The sequence below is a fragment of the Apodemus sylvaticus genome, chromosome X (genome assembly GCF_947179515.1).
Source record: "Apodemus sylvaticus chromosome X, mApoSyl1.1, whole genome shotgun sequence".
NCBI classification, from domain to species: domain Eukaryota; kingdom Metazoa; phylum Chordata; class Mammalia; order Rodentia; family Muridae; genus Apodemus; species Apodemus sylvaticus.
The window spans coordinates 127,467,970-127,486,081 of record NC_067495.1 but is presented as its reverse complement, the minus strand read 5'-3'; the positions used below and the strand labels follow the sequence as shown (position 1 = coordinate 127,486,081).

Genomic DNA, 18,112 nt, shown 5'->3' with positions numbered 1-18,112 from the left:
AGCCAAAGGATTTGGATTAACACAAGTGGTTTTACTGTGTGAATCGTGCTGGGATCCTTGAGAAACTTAAAGGTAGCTCAAGAGTGTAAAGTGGCCTTCCCAAAAGGAACAAATACCCTACTTTTTTTTAATTTTTTATTTATTTTATTTTTTATTTATATGAAGAGTACACTGTAGCTGTCTTCAGACACACCAGAAGAGGGCATCAGATCCCATGGCAGATGGCTGTGAGCCACCATGTGGTTGCTGGGATTTGAACTCAGTACCTCTGGAAGAGCAGTCAGTGCTCTTAACCACTGAGCCATCTCTCCAGCACCCCAAATACCCTACTTTTATTTAACATGAAAAAATAAATTCATGGGCTGGAGAGATGGCTCAATGGGTAACAGTACTCGCTGTCAGGTCTAATGACCTGAGTTTCAATGCTGCAACCCACCTGGTAGAAGGAAGGAGACAATCAACTCCTGCAGGCTGTCCTGTGACTTCCACACACATACTGGCACACTTCACCACTCCCCACACACAAATAAATAAATATAATTTTTAAAAGGTAAATACAATTATGTTTCTAGGACCAGTCACTGGTGTTAACTGTACAGTGTTCTACATTCTTTTTTTTAAGAATTATTTGTTTATTTCATGTATGTGGGCACACTATTGTTGTCTTCAGACACACCAGAAGGTGGCATCAGATGCCCACTGCAGATAGTTGTGAGCCACCATGTGGTTGCTGGGAATTGAACTCAGAACCTGTGGAGGAGCAGCCTGTGCTCTTAACCACTGAATCATCCCTCCAGCCCGTGTTCTATATTCTTACGACATAACCCTATACTCACTATTGTCTGATTCTTTTTGATTGGTTTTTCTATACAGGGTTTCTCTGGTTAACAACCCTAGGCTACCCTGGAACTTGCTCTGTACACTAGGCTGGTCTTGAAGTCACAGAAATCTACCTGCCTCTGCATTCTGAGTGCTGGAATTAAAGGTGTGCACACCACTGCCCAGTTTAATTTACTATTTTTTAAAGATTTATTTTATGTATGTGAGTGTTTTACCTGAATGTATGTATGTGTAGCATGTGTCAGAGGAGATCACAATTGGGCATGAATTCCTTGAAAATGGAGTCACGGTTGTGTGCCATGACGTAGATGCTGGGAATTGAACCTGGATCCTCAGCAAGAACAGCAAGTGCTTTTAATCACTGTACCATCTCACCAGTCCCTGCTGTTGAATTCTTGTTTCTACGTAATTGCATTATTCTGTAATTGGGTCATGGGGCCTTTGGACAGGATGTGTCTTCCTGTGATACATATTCCATGGCATTCTTTGCCTAATATGTATTTGTTAGACCACGGGGAACAAACATCAACTTCTCAGGATGAAATGGGTGGGGAATGGAATTTTTGTGAAAGAACTACGATTGTGAAGCAGTCTGTTTTTACACTTTAGAAAAGGAAGGAAGACATCCAAGTCATACACCTTGGAAATACAGCAAATGTTAAATCCATATCTCCTCTCAAGACTTCAGGGTGGCACACACCTTTAATCCCAACACTTGGAAGGCAGAGGCAGGAGGATCTCTGAGTTCGAGGCCAGCCTGGTCTACAAACGGAGTTCCAGGACAGCCAGGGCTATGCCAAGAAACCCTGTCTTGGAGGAAAACAAACATGCAAACAGACATGCAAAAAGACTTTTGACTGCCAGAAGCCTCCTCCATGTGTGGGGGTGTAGCTCAGTGACAGAGCTCTTTATTGTCAGATGCAAGGCCCTGGCGCCTAGTGTCAGCACTCCAAAAAAAAAAAAAAAAAAAAAAAGTCTTCCTGGAAGAAAGCAAGACACAAAGCCACTTGATAATCTATACAAATTTTATTTTGATATTAGTTTGTATGGAAACAAGCAGGTGTAAGCATTATTATGCAGGCACAGAAAAAAAAAAAAGGAAAAGAAAAACCCTCCAGTGCTAATTCTCAAGTATTTACACCATTTGGTTTCAACAAGGACAGGAAGCTTTACTGTTAGCTTCCTGTGGGAATTCCAGTTTCTGCACCTTGCCTTGCTGCCTCTCAGCATCACGGTACAAGAGGGATTTCTGGGCCTTCAGTCGGCAAGCCAGGCACATGAAGATCGACTCCACATTCTGGCTCTCTTTCGGGTCCTTGGCTGATGTCTCAAACAAGAGCATGTTGTGGGCATCAGCAAATTTGAGGGCTAAATTGGAGGGTACCTGGATCTGTTCCCTCAAGTCACACTTGTTCCCCACAAGCACCTTTGGCACGAGGGGCGGCACAGCATGCCCATTGCATTCCTGGATCCACATTTTTAAGTTGGTGAAGGAGGTCATCTTGGTGACGTCATAGACAAAGACCACGGCATGCACATTGCGGTAGTAATGCTCAACCATGCTTTTACGGAAGCGTTCTTGTCCGGCTGTGTCCCACACCTGAACCTGCAACAAAGATCCATATGATGTAAAATCAGAAAAGGAAACAAAAGTTGAAGAGAAAAAGCATAACCTGAGCTGGGTAGTGGTGGCACATGCCTTTAATCCTAGCACCAGAGAGACAGAGATGAATGAATCTCTGTGAGTTCAAGGCCAGCCTGGTCTACTGACAACAAGGGAAGTTTAAGCAGTCCCCAAATCTGTTTCATTTGATCAGGTGTCAATTTCCAAAAACATACAACATAAACATATTTGTAGAAAAGTCTAGAATTGGGGCTGGCGAGATGGTTCAGCGGTTAAGAACACTGACTGCTCTTCTGGGGCCCTGAGTTCAAATCCCAGCAACTACATGGTGGCTCACAACCATCCGTAATGAGATCTGATGCCCTCTTCTGGGGTGTCTGAAGATAGCTACAGTGTACTCACATATAATAAATAAATAAATCTTTAAAAAAAAGAAAGAAAGAAAAGTCTAGAATTGTATATATCAGAATGATAATGGCTATTCAAATTCTGAAAATATTTTGAGATAGGACACCCTGTCTCGAAAATTAAATAAATAAATAAATAAATAAATAAATGCATATTCTTTAAAGCATTAGAAAATGAGGTTATGAGTCCTGATATAGCAAGTACTTCTTGACATTAGCAATATGGACCCCAGAGAGAAGTTTTATAGTTTGCTGTTTGTTTGTTTGTTTGTTTGTTTGTTTTCTGGATGAAAATACTGAGGTGAAAAGTTTAAAGGATTGTAGTATAAAAATAGTACTCAAGAGCTGGAGAGTTGGCTCAATGTTAATAGCACTTGTTGAAGAGGTTCCAAGTTTGATTCCTAGTGCCCACAAGGTAACTAATTGACAGCTGCCCTCTTCTGCCCTTGGCCAGCCCCAGGCATGCACATAGCATACTTCACATATATGCGAGCAAAACATTCATACACATAAAACAATGAATCTTCTAAAAATTAATAAGAAATAGTACCCATATTTGTCAAATTTTCTGGAGGGCAATATGACAATTTTATCAATAATCTTTAAAATGTTCACGACTCTTAAGACCTATAATCTTGCTTTCAGGATTATACAAACAGCATTGAAAAGATGCTCTCAAATTCTGTGAAAATACCTTCATCACAGTGTTATTGTTCCCAAAGGAAAACAGTGTTCACTAGGAGAGGAATAGCTTACATACACAGTAATGCTTGCCCCAGTTCACACCCGCAACTACAGAACTTCCTGCAATCCACACGAGTTGGGCAAAAACATTGCTGAGAGTTCAAGACCAGCCTGGCTACACGACAAAACCCTGTCTTAAAAGACTCTGGTCTTTTAAGAGACAAAGTGAGAAAGAGAGGAAACATATAAAAGAACATTTCAGGGCTTGGTGTGCTCAATTTTTAAGCAGTCCTAAATCTGTTTCATATGATAAAGTCTCAATTTCCAAAAACATACAGCATATTTGTAGAAGTCTAGAATTGTATGTATCAGAATGGTAATGGCTATTCAAATTCAGAAAATATTTATTTATTTTCTTTGGTTATTTTGCTTCCATTGTTTTGAGACAGGGTCTTAATGTATATATAGTTCAAGCTGACTTCCAACTTGCTATACAGCCCAAGCTAGCCCCAAACTAGTGATCCTCCTGCCTGACCTTTCTGAGCTCTTGGATTATAGACATGCACCCTCTTACCTAACTTTGCATTACAAGAAACACTATGAGTCCAGCTAGCTTTAACTACAAAGCAAACTGGAGGTAAGCCTGGGCTATATGTAAGCCTGCTTTCCTCCCACCAGAAAAGTGAAATTAGTGTTTAAACCCTCACCATGGAGCAATCTCATTATGTAATCTAGGCTGACTTCAAATTCATGATCTTCATGTCTCAGTCAACCTGGTGCTGGAATTACCACCATGTTTGAGCCACCATGCCTGTTTTTTCTATTTATTTTTAAATTCACTTCTTGTTATGTAAAAGATAATTAATTCGATCTATTTTTCTTCTGCTTCTTGGCTTTTGGGATAAAGGCCAACTTATGAAGAGAAAAATCTGGTATCAGTAGCATATGTGCAGACATGATTCCCAGGGAGTTACTAGAGTCAACATACATTCAAGTCCAATTTTATTTTCTGTTATGTATGCAAGGTCTGGGACAACAGACATTCATGCTCAGAATAATGATCTCAAGACCCTATAAAATTCTCAGTTAAGAAACAAAATTTTGTTATGGCCACTAATTTCACTACTGTGATTTTCCAATGAAGTATGTAGTCTTTATACAGAATTAGCCACCAGTGAGTATAATCTTTGCAATATAGCCGGATCTCTTTGCTGACTAAAGATCTTATAAGATCATTCTGAACATCAGTTTTCATTGTCAAGACTCTCCTTCACCCTCCAAGATCTTCTAATAAAGCATTTGTTTTTACGTCTTCTGTTTGAATTTCTCGTTGACAGAAGCGCAGTGATAGCCTGGCTCAGCCTGCTAAGTGTTGGAGTGTAATTTGTTACCACCTTCGCCTTCCATTTGGATGGACCCTGGGTCAGGCTCTCTTCTCCCTATTGGTGGACTCTAGTACTCATTTGGTTTCTGGATGCCCCCACTCCATTGCCCCCTGAGGGCTACTGTCACACTAAGTCACCTAAATCCCTGCTTGTATCTACCTCTTCAGAACAACTACTGCTTGTCATGTCAAATGCAAGTATTTCAGTCTTTCTTAATCTGACCTAGTTCAGCCTACTCAGCCACGTCTTTCTCTGTGACTTCAGTTCCCTGGTTCATCCATTCTTGAAGACTCAGCTTGTGCATCCTCTATCATCCTCAGTTTGGGGGCAGGGAGGGAGAGGACATTTTTCGAGACATGATTTCTCTCGGTAGCCCTGGCTGTCCTGGAACACACTCTGTATGTAACAGATTGGCCTTGAACTCAAAGATGAACCTGCCTCTTTCTCCCAAGTGCTTGGATTAAAGGCATGCGCCACCATGCCTGGTTCAAACATTTCTTTTTAATATTTAAAGACTTTCTTTCTTTCTCTCTTTCTTTCTTTCTTTATATTTTATGTGTACGAATATATTGCCTGCATGTATGTCTGTTCGCCACGTGTATACAGTGCCTGCTGAGGCCAGAAAAAATGGCAGATTCCCTAGAGCTGGAGTTACAGATGGTTATCAGCCACCTTAGAGGTGATGGGAATGAAACCCCAGACCTCTAGAAAAAGCAGCCAGAGCTCTTGACTATTGAGCCATCTCTTCAGCCACCCCGACTGCGCCCCCAACACCTGCAAATCTTGTCTAACTTCTGCAATTCTCTTTTCTTGGGATTTGCACTTTGGGTCTACGTCGTACCATTTAGAATACATATGTGTGCTCTGTGTCCTGACTAAACTTGGCGGTGCTTTTCAGCATTAGATTGTACACCATTGAGGCAGTGGTGATCAAAAGCACTACTGGCCTGACCCTCGAGAACTCCCAGCAATTGGACAACTTGAGTATAGGCCAAAGCCATTTCAGAGAAAGCAGCTGACTTTGGTTACACACAAAATGAAAAAATCCTCAAAGACTTATTTGTTTCTGTAAGAAGAGACAAAAAAATAGCTTTTTAAAAGTTTCTTCTACCTCTATGGTGCTCTGAACAGGAAAGCAGATGGGGAGCGGGATGGAGGTCAGGCAGAAGAAAACAGGCCTAGTCCAAGAATATCATTTCCACTTGGCTCCTGATCTCCGCTTCCCACTCCCAGTCTCCAGTAGTCTTAAGTCTTGCCTCTGAGTGAAGCTGAATTCCTAACGGCCCTCAGGCATGTGGCAGATGCTTTAACACCATGAGCTCAGGATTCTAAAAATACCTGCAGGAACATGCGGGTGGGAATGTGTGAGGTGTTTGAAGCTGAGTAAAGTTGGCTGTTCGGCTTTTCCTCGGTGTCCTAATTGTGTTCTGGCAACAGCAGGGAGAGCCCCTCTGCTGGAGACCTCCTCTGCTTTTCCAAAGCTACAAAGAAAGCCTTGAAGCTGTCATGCAGAGGCTTGGTAGTTCAGGGGTAGGTACTTTTCCCTCCCCGCTCTATAGAAATCACATCCAAAGTTTTGACACCCCTGCCATGATGGGGCTAAAGCCTGAAAGGAGGCTACACCCAGCAGAAAACACAACTAACGGTATGGCTTCAATGCTTTTGAAAGGGAAGTACATCAGTCAGGCTCACTGGACACATGGACCGGGCTCTCTGTGTCAGGGGATCCAGGTTTTCCTGTCCTCAACATCCTCACAACCATTTCACCCTTGCTAGGAAGTGAAAGTAGATGTTCCCTCTTCTCTTTCCTCCCTTCCCAGTGGACATGGTAGAGGCTTGCCTCTTAGCTACACATATCTGAGATCCCCAGATATCTGAGATCAGAGGGCCAGTAGAGTACTGTGGAGTCAAACCAAGTGCAATGCAAATTTCTGTCCAAATTTCGTGCTAGATGTGAGTCTTTTGTTCAGCATCCCCATCTGGAAAATGTAAGAGCAATTGGGCAGGTATGCTTTAGTGGTGAGCCTCGGCTATGCACGACACTGCGTAATACAGATTCCAGCACCCCCAGATGCCCAAATCATGGAAGCTCAAATGCCCTCTAGAAAATGGTGTGCTGTTTACATAGTGCCTTGTACACCCCTCCTATACATATTTTAAATTATCTCTTAAAATATTCGATACAATGCATTGCTAATGGAATAAGAAAAAATCTCTGTATGTTTAGGGCAGATGCATGCACACACATATATAATATACATATATATACACTACATATATGTATATGTATATGTAGTGTGTGTGTGTGTGTGTGTGTGTTTTGTTTTAGAGACAAGATCTCACATAGCCCAGGCTGGTTTGCCTCAAACTCCTTATGTAGCCAAAGATGACCTTGAATTTCTGATTCTCCTGCTTCTATTTCCTGAGTTCTAGGATTTCAGGATGCCCCACTGGATCAGGATTATGTGGTACTGGGATTGAACTCAGGGCCTCATACGTGCTAGGCAAGCACTTTACCAACAGAGCTACACCCTCAGGCCCTGCTTGTTTTCCTAAATATTTTATTCCCAGTTAGTTGGGCTCTGTGAGTACAGAAGGCCAACTGTATGCAGTCTTCCTTTCTCTCAGGCCTGAAACTGCATGAATGTACATGACACTACATGAATGTACATGACACTACATGAATGTACATAACACTACATGAATGTACATAACACTACATGAATGTACATGACACTACATGATACTACATGAATCTACGTGGACAGCTGACTGAGAGTGTACAGCTGGAAAGACAGCTTTCTGGCTTCTAGTTAGCAGCTGAGTACATGAGTAGTCATTCCTTAGTTGAACCTCACTCTCCTTGTCTCCATAGTGGGAACTCAAGCTTCGCTGGTTGCTAGGACAATCCAACGACACGATATATGAGAAACAGCTTTTGTAAAATGGGATGTGCTCAATGAATCTTAGCTGTTATTGTTGTGTCTGGAAGAACAGTAACTTTCAGTATTGTGCCTTGGATCTACTGGGTCTCATTCTCGCAAGCTTGGCTCTAGAAACTGAAACAGGCCAAGGGCAGCCAGGAGGTGGGACAGGGAGAAAGATGCATCAACTTGCTATAGGCCCAGATCAATGGTGGATAGATGAAGGTTGGGGTTGGGGCACAGTGTGGAGAGCTGCCACAGAGAAACCGCACCTTTTCACCATTTTCTGAGAATCATGTCTGCCTGATGAACTTCAGCCAGCTCTCCATCCCCTACACAATCTCTTAGCTGATCTAAGGATTTTCCCCCCAGAGGACACGCTGGCATCATTGTATAAATGGGCCATGGGTATCCTTTCCTTGGAAGCCAATGGCAGAAGACATAAGCGCAAACAAGAGAGAAGCATTTACAACCTTTGGTGGATGGGGAAAGTCAAAAAGAAATCTTTTTTATCAATTAACTAAACTGTCCCATGTGTATCTAAGATACACAGATACACAAACCTGACACACATGGCAATAAAAAGGACAGAGACAAAAACAGACAGGCAGGCAGACAAACAGAAACAGACATACTGAGAGGGGGGAGGGAAGGGAAGGGAAGGGGGAAAGGGGGAAGAGAAAAGATGGGAGGAAGAGAGGAAGAGAGGGAAGGCAACAAGGAACACACAGTGATGGCTAATTAATCATTAGGCTGACAGAAGACAGAAGCTTAGAAGCCCCCACAGATATGATGTCATTCTGACTGCAGGCAGCTTGTAAGGAGCACTGAGCTCAGCCTCCTTGCACTTAGTAACAGAACAGGAAGGTGTTTTCCCCAGTGATCAGCAGAGATGAAGAACTCTGCAGTCTGGCCCATGCCTGCCTATAGTGGAGGTGCGAGGCCTGTGGGAGTACCCAAACTAGACAGAGGGGCTACCTTCTTGTAATTTTACCAAGAATGGTTCAACAATGCCTAGCCACCTCCGCCCTATTCATTGGTCTCAGATGCTTTGAGGCTGAGACAGACACAATATGGTTTAGCTAAACCTTTAGGTGACACATACATAATGCATAATGGTTATTACAAGAAGCTCCACCCTTCCTTTGGGAGTTGGAAGATGTCTCCATCTTTCCTAGATTGATCAGGAAGATCTGCCAGCTTTCCTACGTGGTGTCCTGCCATGTTGCCTGCACAGACAAGCTTCTGGGTTAAATAGACTTAGGACTTGTGTACTCTTGTGAACCTGACAATGTGAAATCCAGAAAGAGCACCGGAAAAGGGATTAGGAGGCCTGCATTGTACGACTGACCCTAGGAAAGTCTCTTTCTTTCTCTGTGCTCCAGTTCCCTATCTCTAAAATGAGGACTTTGGATTACAGGGGATTTGCCCCTAAGGTTTTTTCTATCTCTGGACACCTGTAATTCTCATGCCCACAGTGCAACAGTCATGGTATGAAAAGTAAACTTGGAGTACTCTGTTGAGTGTCCTGAGTACAAGCAAAATAGATTTCTTGTTTAAATTCTTTTTTTTAGTTATTTAGTGGCTCTGAACCCAAGGCCTCACATATGCTAAACACACACTCTACCACTGAACTTCACCCCCAAACCTGAAGGAGATAACTCGAAGGCTCCTTGATCCTTGAACCATACCCTTGAGTCCAGCCTAGACACAATAAGACTGGCTGCTTGGTAGTATATCACCCCAAATCTCCTGGACTAGATATTGCCTTCTAAAGTAGAGCTCACTATAAAGAGCATGGACTCTGGGTCTCAATTGAAATGCTAGCAATGACAAAAGATCTCTGTACCCATGGGCAATGTATTTCATTTGTCTCAAACTCAGTCTCCTTATCTGTCAAAGGAGAATAATAAAAATCCCAATTTTACCCTGCAAGATGGTTCAGCACTCAGCACCTAACCTAATGACCTGACTTTAATTCCTCAAACTCAGAGGGTAGAAAGAAAGAATAGGACTCGCAAATTGTTCCCTGAACTCCACTACACTCAGTGAAACACATGTGCCTACACACACACACACACACATACACACAGAGTAGATTTTAAAAATTAAAAATATTTTAAAATCTTAATTAAAGGGTTTTTTGCTTAGATTTATTTTTATTAGTTTTAATTACATATAAGTATGTGCAGGCAAGTGAATGTATTAGTGGAGGCCAGAGGCGCCAGATCCAGCTAGAGCCGGAATAGCAGAGTCCTCTGAATGAGCAATATCGGGCATCCATACCCCAGCAGAGATTGTCATAGGTGCCACTTGAGGGGCAGACACAAAACCTAGGAGAGGTAATACACTTCTCTAGAATGGAGAAAACATAGTGAGGAGTCTCTACCACTCCTCTGCCAGGGCTTTCACGTAGAATCTGATGGCCTACTCTTGCTGGTTGGACTCTAGGGCTAACCCCAACCCCAACCCCAACCCTAACTGTAACCATGTTTTGGCACTTTTTTCTTGCAGGAAAAGCATGAGGCACAATCTGCGTCGTCCTTGATCACCTGCCTGCTGTCATGCTCTGCCATCTTCCCACAGACACTCTGGTCTCTCACCTGCCAGCTTTGGCCTTAGTGTTTCAATAGCTTACAGGGGAGTGAGCTCATCGTGTCCCAGGTCCCATGCTCCCCGGAGGTTTCTTGCCCAGTTTGTCCTCAGAGGTTCCTCATTGAACTGTGTTACAAGGCTTTGTCCTTTTGGAAATATCATCTTCCCCCCAAAGCTCATATTAAGCACTTATCTGCACGGGGCGTTGTGCTGATCTCTGTTTCTAGTGAGTCACACTGTCACAGGCTCTGCCCTCTGGGGGGAAAAGTCTAGAATATTTGGCAGATACTTGAAAGCCAGTTTGGTTAAGTCCAGGGATGGTGGTGGGTGGTAATGGTTTAAAACCCTCCCCAAGGCCATTGGTTGATGACTCCATCCACTGTTCACCTCCTACCCCTCATTTCTCCTCCTCCCTTTCTCCCCCTTCATCTCCCTCCCCCCCCTAGACTCCCATGCACTTCCTTTCCCCCACCACTCAGACTTCAGAGGGATTTAACATGCTCTTCTAACTTTTAAGCCCAGGAAACACTTCAACTCACTGTAATACCTGATTAACATTAATAAATGATAACATTAAACACGAATTATTTTGAAGGTGTTTTAAAACGCATCCATTGATTTATTTCTACTTTGGTTAAAAAAAAATCATGTCTTAGACTTTCCAGCGTCTTATAGCCATATATTAAAGAAACTAGGCACTGTCGAGGAAGAAGCCCTGACCTGTGCAAACATTCAACATGAAGAGTCCTTGAAAAAGATAAAGACAGATACCCGCAGTGGCTTTCAAAGGGCATCCCTGTAGCCTCAGATTGGGAAGAGCTAAAATAGATCAGAAGTTCAAAAGAAGCTACTATCTCCCAGACCCAGAATCTCTCCTTATCTTCCACCTGTCTTCCTAAAGCACAGTGCTTTGGCTTGTTTGCTGAAGTCATTTTAAAATACAGTCATTTTAATCACCAAGAAATCGTGCACACTTTGGGGTAGTTTTGTCATTCTCTCCAGTTCACCAGGCCTTCGGTCTATGTCACTCAGAACACAGGACAGGACATGCGTCTCCTTCAGTTGTTTTACCAGCAAGAAGTTTACCTTCATCTCTGGCCCTCCCTGGGGTCCTGCTCAAGCAAAGGCCGGCTATGAGGCTAAAGGACTTGGTGTTTAGTAGCCCTGGTATCTTCTTAGAAGCTTTCTACGACACACAAAGCTGTCCTTGCCAAAGCCTGCTTCCTGCTACCCCCTCCCAACACACTGGCATACCCTGTGTTGTTATCGAGTTTCTACTTTTACTACACTAAAGGAGCATACAAAAATATTTGTACTTGGCCTATTTAGGAAACTATGGGGAGGGTGTCAAGGCACTTCCCCTGACCCTCAGATAAGTTGTTGCATGTTTCCCAATAGGCCTTCTGGGGACAATGAGTGACGGGCTCCTCATTCATTCGCTTCATCCAACCCAGAGGCAGCAGCAAGCAACTGGGAGGGACTGCCCCCAAAGAACAAGTTTTGGAGATTATGAAGAGCCAGAAGGTGACTGTGTCTCAATCTTTAAAGGGGCTCATGGCTTTGTGACATAACCATCATCCACTCCACCTCCATCCCAAGTCAGCTCGAACCTCAAGTGGAAACTGCAATTTAAAATAAAGCAGTGGTTCCTGCTCCGCAAATTCCCAACCTCTCTAATGTCACAGGGCTTAGCCAGGGTGACTTTTTTTTTTTCAGCCTATTAGCACCCAAGAGATAGAAAAGACCTCAAAATGTATAAAGTGCTTTGAGATCCATCCCACAAAACTAGGACTAGAGATGTCCACAGGCCTTTCTGTGTTCAGGGATGTCTCTCCCGTTTAGGGTTGAGGACAATTTCAAACCTGCTTTGCCAGGCCAAAGCTGTCAGGCAGGGGCAAAGGGTAAGAATGCAACCATCCTGGCTTGCCAGAAAATTTGGGTTAGGTTGGGATGGGCCCCTGAAAGAAGCTAAAAGGCTTGTGGATGTGCCCAGGGTCTTGAGCTCGGCAGGTGGCGACACAGCCAAAGCTAGTCATTTATTATCACTAGCAATATACCTCAGGCGGAACCCCCCTCCCAGATTCCTCCCTGCCGGGACCTGACCAGTTGGATCACCTTGATCTTCTCGCCCTCGATTTCCACGGTCTTCTCCCTGAAGTCCACACCGATAGTGGCCTCAGTCTTGTCTGGGAAAGTACCCCCGCAGAAGCGGAAGGTCAGGCAGGTCTTGCCCACGTTGGAGTCCCCAATCACGATGATTTTGAAGATGCGAATCTGCACGTACTGGTCCATCGATGAGTCGAGCTCCAAGGATGCCAAGCCAGCAGTTGAGGCGGGCTGCAGGCTCCCATGGCCCAGGATGGGCTGCGCCATCTCCCCGGGACAGGACCCGGGTCCCAACCCCACTCGAGGGCTCCACACAAAGAAAGCGGCCACGTTAGTGCGCTCAAAGCGAGAGAGCTTTGTGCGTGCGAGTGTGTGTGTGTGTGTGTGTGTGTGCGCTCGCGCGCGTCTGGAAGTGTGTGTCCGCCCGTGTGTGCGTGCACCGGCAACGTGTGTGTGTGCGCGCGCGCGCGTGAAGAGGGTGCTCTCACCCCAGGCACCCCTCCTCCTTCCCTAGTGCACCCTCCTTTCAGCTCAAAGGCACAGACACAAAAGCTTGAGAGAGAAGAAATGGAGAATGAGCCAGCCTTGAGAGGTCTCCTGTCTGTGTGCGAGCTCTGGGACTGCAGGCTCAGGCTGTGCCGCGCCTTTGCCTAGACCCTCCCCTTCCGGACCCCAGGGACACACTGGACGGAGAAAGCCTAAGCACAACAAGGAAGGGATGAGGAGTGTGGAACATACCACTTCAGGACAGCCTTCCCTTCTTGTCCCCACTTCTGTGGTGGCTTTCAGGCTTCCCACCCCCACTCAGTGCGCATCGGGTTGGTGGGCAGTGAGCACAGCTGGGGGGGACAAAGAGCGCTGTACCCTAAGGCTTCACAGGAGAGTTTCGAGTCCGGTGCAGCATTAAGGGGTCAGGGATCTGAGATACCTCTGTCACACCTCCATGGCCACTGACAGCTGCGTCGCTGTGCCTCCCTGCCTCCCCCTACCAAGTCTTAGGAAAAAGAGGTATTCAGTCTTACTGAGTAAGCAGGTGCACTCTTTGATGCCCAAGGAATTGGGGAGGGCACTGCCAGGACACCAGTAAAAGCCATGGTTTGTAGAGGGCCCCCACGCAGCTGAAAGGAGGTAGACACGGGGCACGGGCGTGCGTGTGTAGGGGGTGTTACTGTTTCTGTCAAAGGCTTGCCAGATGTAGGGAGGGGGGCGCGTACCAGGCGCCAACCTCCCCTCATCACACCACGAGCACCCACCCTCTGAATGTTCAGGAGGGCGGCTCCCATTGGCTGTCACAGTCGGTTGTGTTTGGCTGGCCAATGGGGAAGGCCCGCCGCAGGAGAGGGCCGTACAGGGGCTAGGAGAGGGCGGGCGGAGGTTGAGGGGGGAGGAACTAGTAGGGACAGTTCCAGCAAAGGGGGACTTTGTTTCTGTAGCTAACCTTTACAGCCCCAGGTGAGGGCACTTAGGACACAGCATAAACCCCATAATTCTTAATACTCTGAGCCCTTTACAGAGCCATACTTCTTGTTTCAGAATGGCGGAGTTTCAAGGGTACCTGGAATCCCCAGGAAGGTCCACCCACCCCCTGCAAGTGAATGTAGAACATAGTAGTTGGGTCTAATTTGCCAAAAGCCTAGATTAGGCTTGGAAGATGATAAATGAATACAACTTTTTTAAGCTATCAGAGGGTAGCTTCCGAAGGCTTACTAACCATCACACAACGTGGTCAAGACCCATATTCCTTCTCTCAAAGTGACTTTGAGGTTTAAAAGTTGCAGGAAATCAACTTAGCGTTTTGCATACAATAAAGAGCACCCATTTTATGTTTGTTTTAGGAATTTGCTCATCTCCCTCAAATTTCACAGGCTAAGGTATCACTAACATATACCATTAGCATCAACATACAAGATATTGCTAATGTCATCAAAACCAGGGGAGCCAGCAGCACACCTGAGCTGCCATTTTGCATATGAGACTGATCTACAGGAAGAGTCGACGTGATGAAACCCATTTCCACTAAGGAAAAAATGTAAAAGTAACTTTTGTTCACCTGATATAATTGCCATCTCAGAGACTTTTACAGCCTCGGTCTGCTGACTTAAGCCTAGTCCTGAAAGCTTCTACACTCTGTATATTCTACTGTAGGCCCAGAATGGTTCAACCTCTGAGACTTACTTCTGAATAAGGGCACCCTTTCTAGCTCTTTCTGAATTCTGGCTGGCGGGTTCAACTCAGCTGTTCTGGCCCAAACTCCTCTCTAAGCTGACTGATTCAAAATGGCTTCTTTCAGCTTCTGAATGTATTGCTCTGGTTGGCCTCATGCTAACCTTGGAAATCTGTTTTAATCTTCTGGCTCCATCTGTCTGCCTGTCTCCTGAGTGCTAGGATTAAAGGTGGGTACCACCATGCCTAGACCTAACCTTTTCTTTACCTGAAACTTGTTCTATACCAGGTTGGTCTTAAACTCAGAAATCTGCTCACCTCCGTCTCCTGGGATTAAAGGTATATCTGTATATTCCAGCCAAATCACACAGATCCAGAAGGTCTTTGGATGTGATCCCTTGCTAGAGTAGCCATGTTGCTGGATTAAAATTCCTCTACAGGAAAATAAAACAGCTCAGTATCTGACTGATGTGTGTATAAGCATATTGGAATGCGAGTGCTCAGTCAAGTTCAAGTTATTAAAAATACAGCCTTCTATTTAATCTTATTCTTGAGTTGGAGATGTATTTATAGGCCTTTATTACACATGTGGGTCACCCTTCTAAAACCATTGATTATACTAGTCAACATTAAAACCATCCAGAGATGGAGCTAGCTAATCCAATGCCACCATTATGTATACCAAAAACCATCATGGTATAATATTTTTGTTTTCCAAGAGACTGGTTTCTATATAATAGAAGTTGTTAGTTGATCATTTCTTGTAAAAAGTCTTATGCCTCTAGTGATCTATACCCATAGAAGAATAACTGCAATAATAAGTTAGGAGGGCTAGCTCAGGGCAAATGCCTGCCCTGGAGAGATAGTGAATTTGAAGCCAGCTTGGAATATAGGAGACTGTCTCAGAAAATGAGGGGAAGTAACTATTAATGTCACATTCTTCACATTCAGTAGAAAGAGGTTGCTGGCAACTTTTGGGTAGAATTTATGCCAATTTACTTAAAATTATTCAGATGTTTCTGTCACTGGGTCTACCTTTATAAGTTTGAAGTTTTGATTGCTAGAAATATAATATTTCACAATGGATTCTTATCATAATGAAATGTTTGTTATCATAGTCTTCTGGAATTTGTGTGATGAATATTTTACTAGGGTAAAATGCAGTTTTTAGTGGAAAGGACAAGAGAAATGCCTCATTGCTCCTATCACAAAAAATTATATGCATTTTGCACTGACTTTGTTTTAATTATGCATTACTAACTTATTGTTGTATTATTCATTTGTTTCATAATTGTATATGACTATCATAATTTTGATAGTATTTCCAAAGTTTTCTTTATTAGCAGACATAATTGACTTTGTATTAAACCAATTTATGTTGATTATTAACCTTTATTATTAACTTGCTGCTGTTGTTGAGATTGGATCTCACTGTGTTATTCCATGCTGCACCCAAACTGCTGGGGTTCAAGGGTCCTCTTGCCTCAGTCCTTCAATACATTGTGAGTTTCTAGAAATAACAAGAAGCAGTATCTATAATGTCTTTATAATATAAAATGTATTTATTTTATTCTGGAATTGATATTTTCAATAATCACTCCCCCAAGAAGATTTAGATGAAAAATGTCACTCAAAAACAGGAGGTGGTGGCATAGGCCTCTAATCACAGCACTCAGGAGGCAGAGGCAGAGGCAGGCAGATCTCTGTGAGTTTGAGACTAGCCTAATCTACAGAGTAAATTCCAGGATAGCCAGGGCTACATGGAGAGAAACCCTTTCTCAAAAAAAAAAAAAAAAAAAAGTTACTCATGAGGGCCAGAAAGATGTGTCAGTGGTTAAGAGCGCTTGCACTTGTTCTTACAGATGACTCAGCTTACTTCTTGACCCCTGCAACTACGCCTAACTGATGTTATGAGGGCACCAAGTTTTTAAGATTTATTTTATGTGTATGACTGTTTTGTTTGCATTTATTTTTTTTGTTTGCATTTATATCTGTGCACCATGTGCATGCTTGGTGCCCTCATCATGAGGATGACGGGATGACCTTGAACCCCTGATCTCCTATCTCTGCCTCCCAAGTGTTGCCATTAGAGGTATAAGACTCCACTCCTGGTTTTATTACTTGCAATTTTAAACACTGATCTAACCTGCTGAAGAGATAATGAAACTTTGGGGATTTTCACGCAATGAATCCTGCTTCCTGGGCTAAACTATGTTTTCCAACTTGCATTCCCTATTCCTTTCCACAAAGATTTAAAAAAAAAAAGAATTTCATCATTTTTAAAGATGAAAGCCAACTCAAATTCATTCAACAGTTCAAGTTTGACCCTTTCCAATTGCATTCCTTATCACTACTTCCCCTATACAGCAAATCTTCTGTCATTGCCTCCTGAAAATGGACTGAATGTTATTTCTGATTTTTTATTTAAAACTTTGGGGGGGGGTGTTTGTGTGGTGCTTCAAACTGAAAAGAGGACCTCTGAGTATTTAGCAAACATCCGGCCTCTCAGCTATACTCCCAGCCTTGCAGGGCTGTTTGGAAGCAGTCTATGCTGCTCATGTTGGTCCCTAATTCCTGCTTAATTAGGAAGTAATTCCTAATTAAGTTCCATGTGCTGAGAAATTATAGGTTTCCATCCTTATAGTCCAACCGTCTCCAGGCCAGGGAAGCCAATGGGGTGACTTTTCCAAGTAGCAGAGACAGGATTCAACCTAGGTCCCTATGGAGTGCAGAGCAACATGCTTAAATCCTAAAAATATTACTTTTGGCCTCAATGCATTTACCCTCTGAAATACTATTCTTTCTCTTCTACTAGTGATTCTGTCCCAAACTCCTTACTTGTAGTGGCTCTGTGGTAGGTATCATTTAAATGACAAATAGATCCCATTACAAACAGTGATCACTTTCCATGTTTTTACATCCACAAAAGCCTCTTATATGATTCTGTTCCACAACAAGGGACAGGGCCTCTTCATCACAAAGCCTTGGCTGGCGTGATATAAGTAAATCAGGCTGGTCCCAAATTTACTTGCTGTCCTTCTGTCTTTGCCTCTGCCTCCCCATGCTGGGAGTTCAGGTGTTAGGCCCTCCACTACACAGTTTCTGCAAATAATCTGCTATTTAAATTTCCCACAGTAGAGTAAAATACCTACTTTCTCTCAGTTCTCACTCTGTTATCTCCCATAACTTTCTAAGTCCTGCTTAGAATTTCTTTCACAGAAAATCCTCCGTAAGGCACAAATTTTTTTTTTTTTGGTCAGCTTTTTCTTCTCAAGCACGAAAGCCATAATAGCGCGAGAGTATCCACGGCACTTGGTACAGCATATGAAAGTGATAACGGAGATATAACACGGGAAGTACACGCCCCACTCCACCACCTCAAAA

General features: G+C 43.6%; 1 protein-coding gene across 1 annotated transcript; it reads right to left on the bottom strand.

Annotated features, from left to right (window-relative positions):
* Positions 1-1,891: 1,891 nt before the first annotated feature.
* On the bottom strand, positions 1,892-13,717 carry Rab33a (RAB33A, member RAS oncogene family). Its single transcript, XM_052170713.1, has 2 exons — positions 12,575-13,717; positions 1,892-2,446 (listed from the first exon to the last, which is right to left on the bottom strand). The coding sequence occupies exons 1-2, from the start codon at positions 12,830-12,832 to the stop codon at positions 1,991-1,993; spliced, it is 714 nt and encodes a 237-aa protein (XP_052026673.1). The 5' UTR covers positions 12,833-13,717; the 3' UTR covers positions 1,892-1,990.
* Between the last annotated feature and the right edge of the window lie 4,395 nt (positions 13,718-18,112).

What these genes read in the sequence shown, in the direction of transcription:
- Rab33a (XM_052170713.1), bottom strand. Translation starts at nt 12,832, where the DNA reads ATGGCGCAGCCCATCCTGGGCCATGGGAGCCTGCAGCCCGCCTCAACT. An exon ending in TCGAGGGCGAGAAGATCAAG is followed by an intron (nt 2,447 to 12,574) that starts GTGATCCAACTG and finishes TCTTTGTTGCAG; the next exon opens with GTTCAGGTGTGGGACACAGC.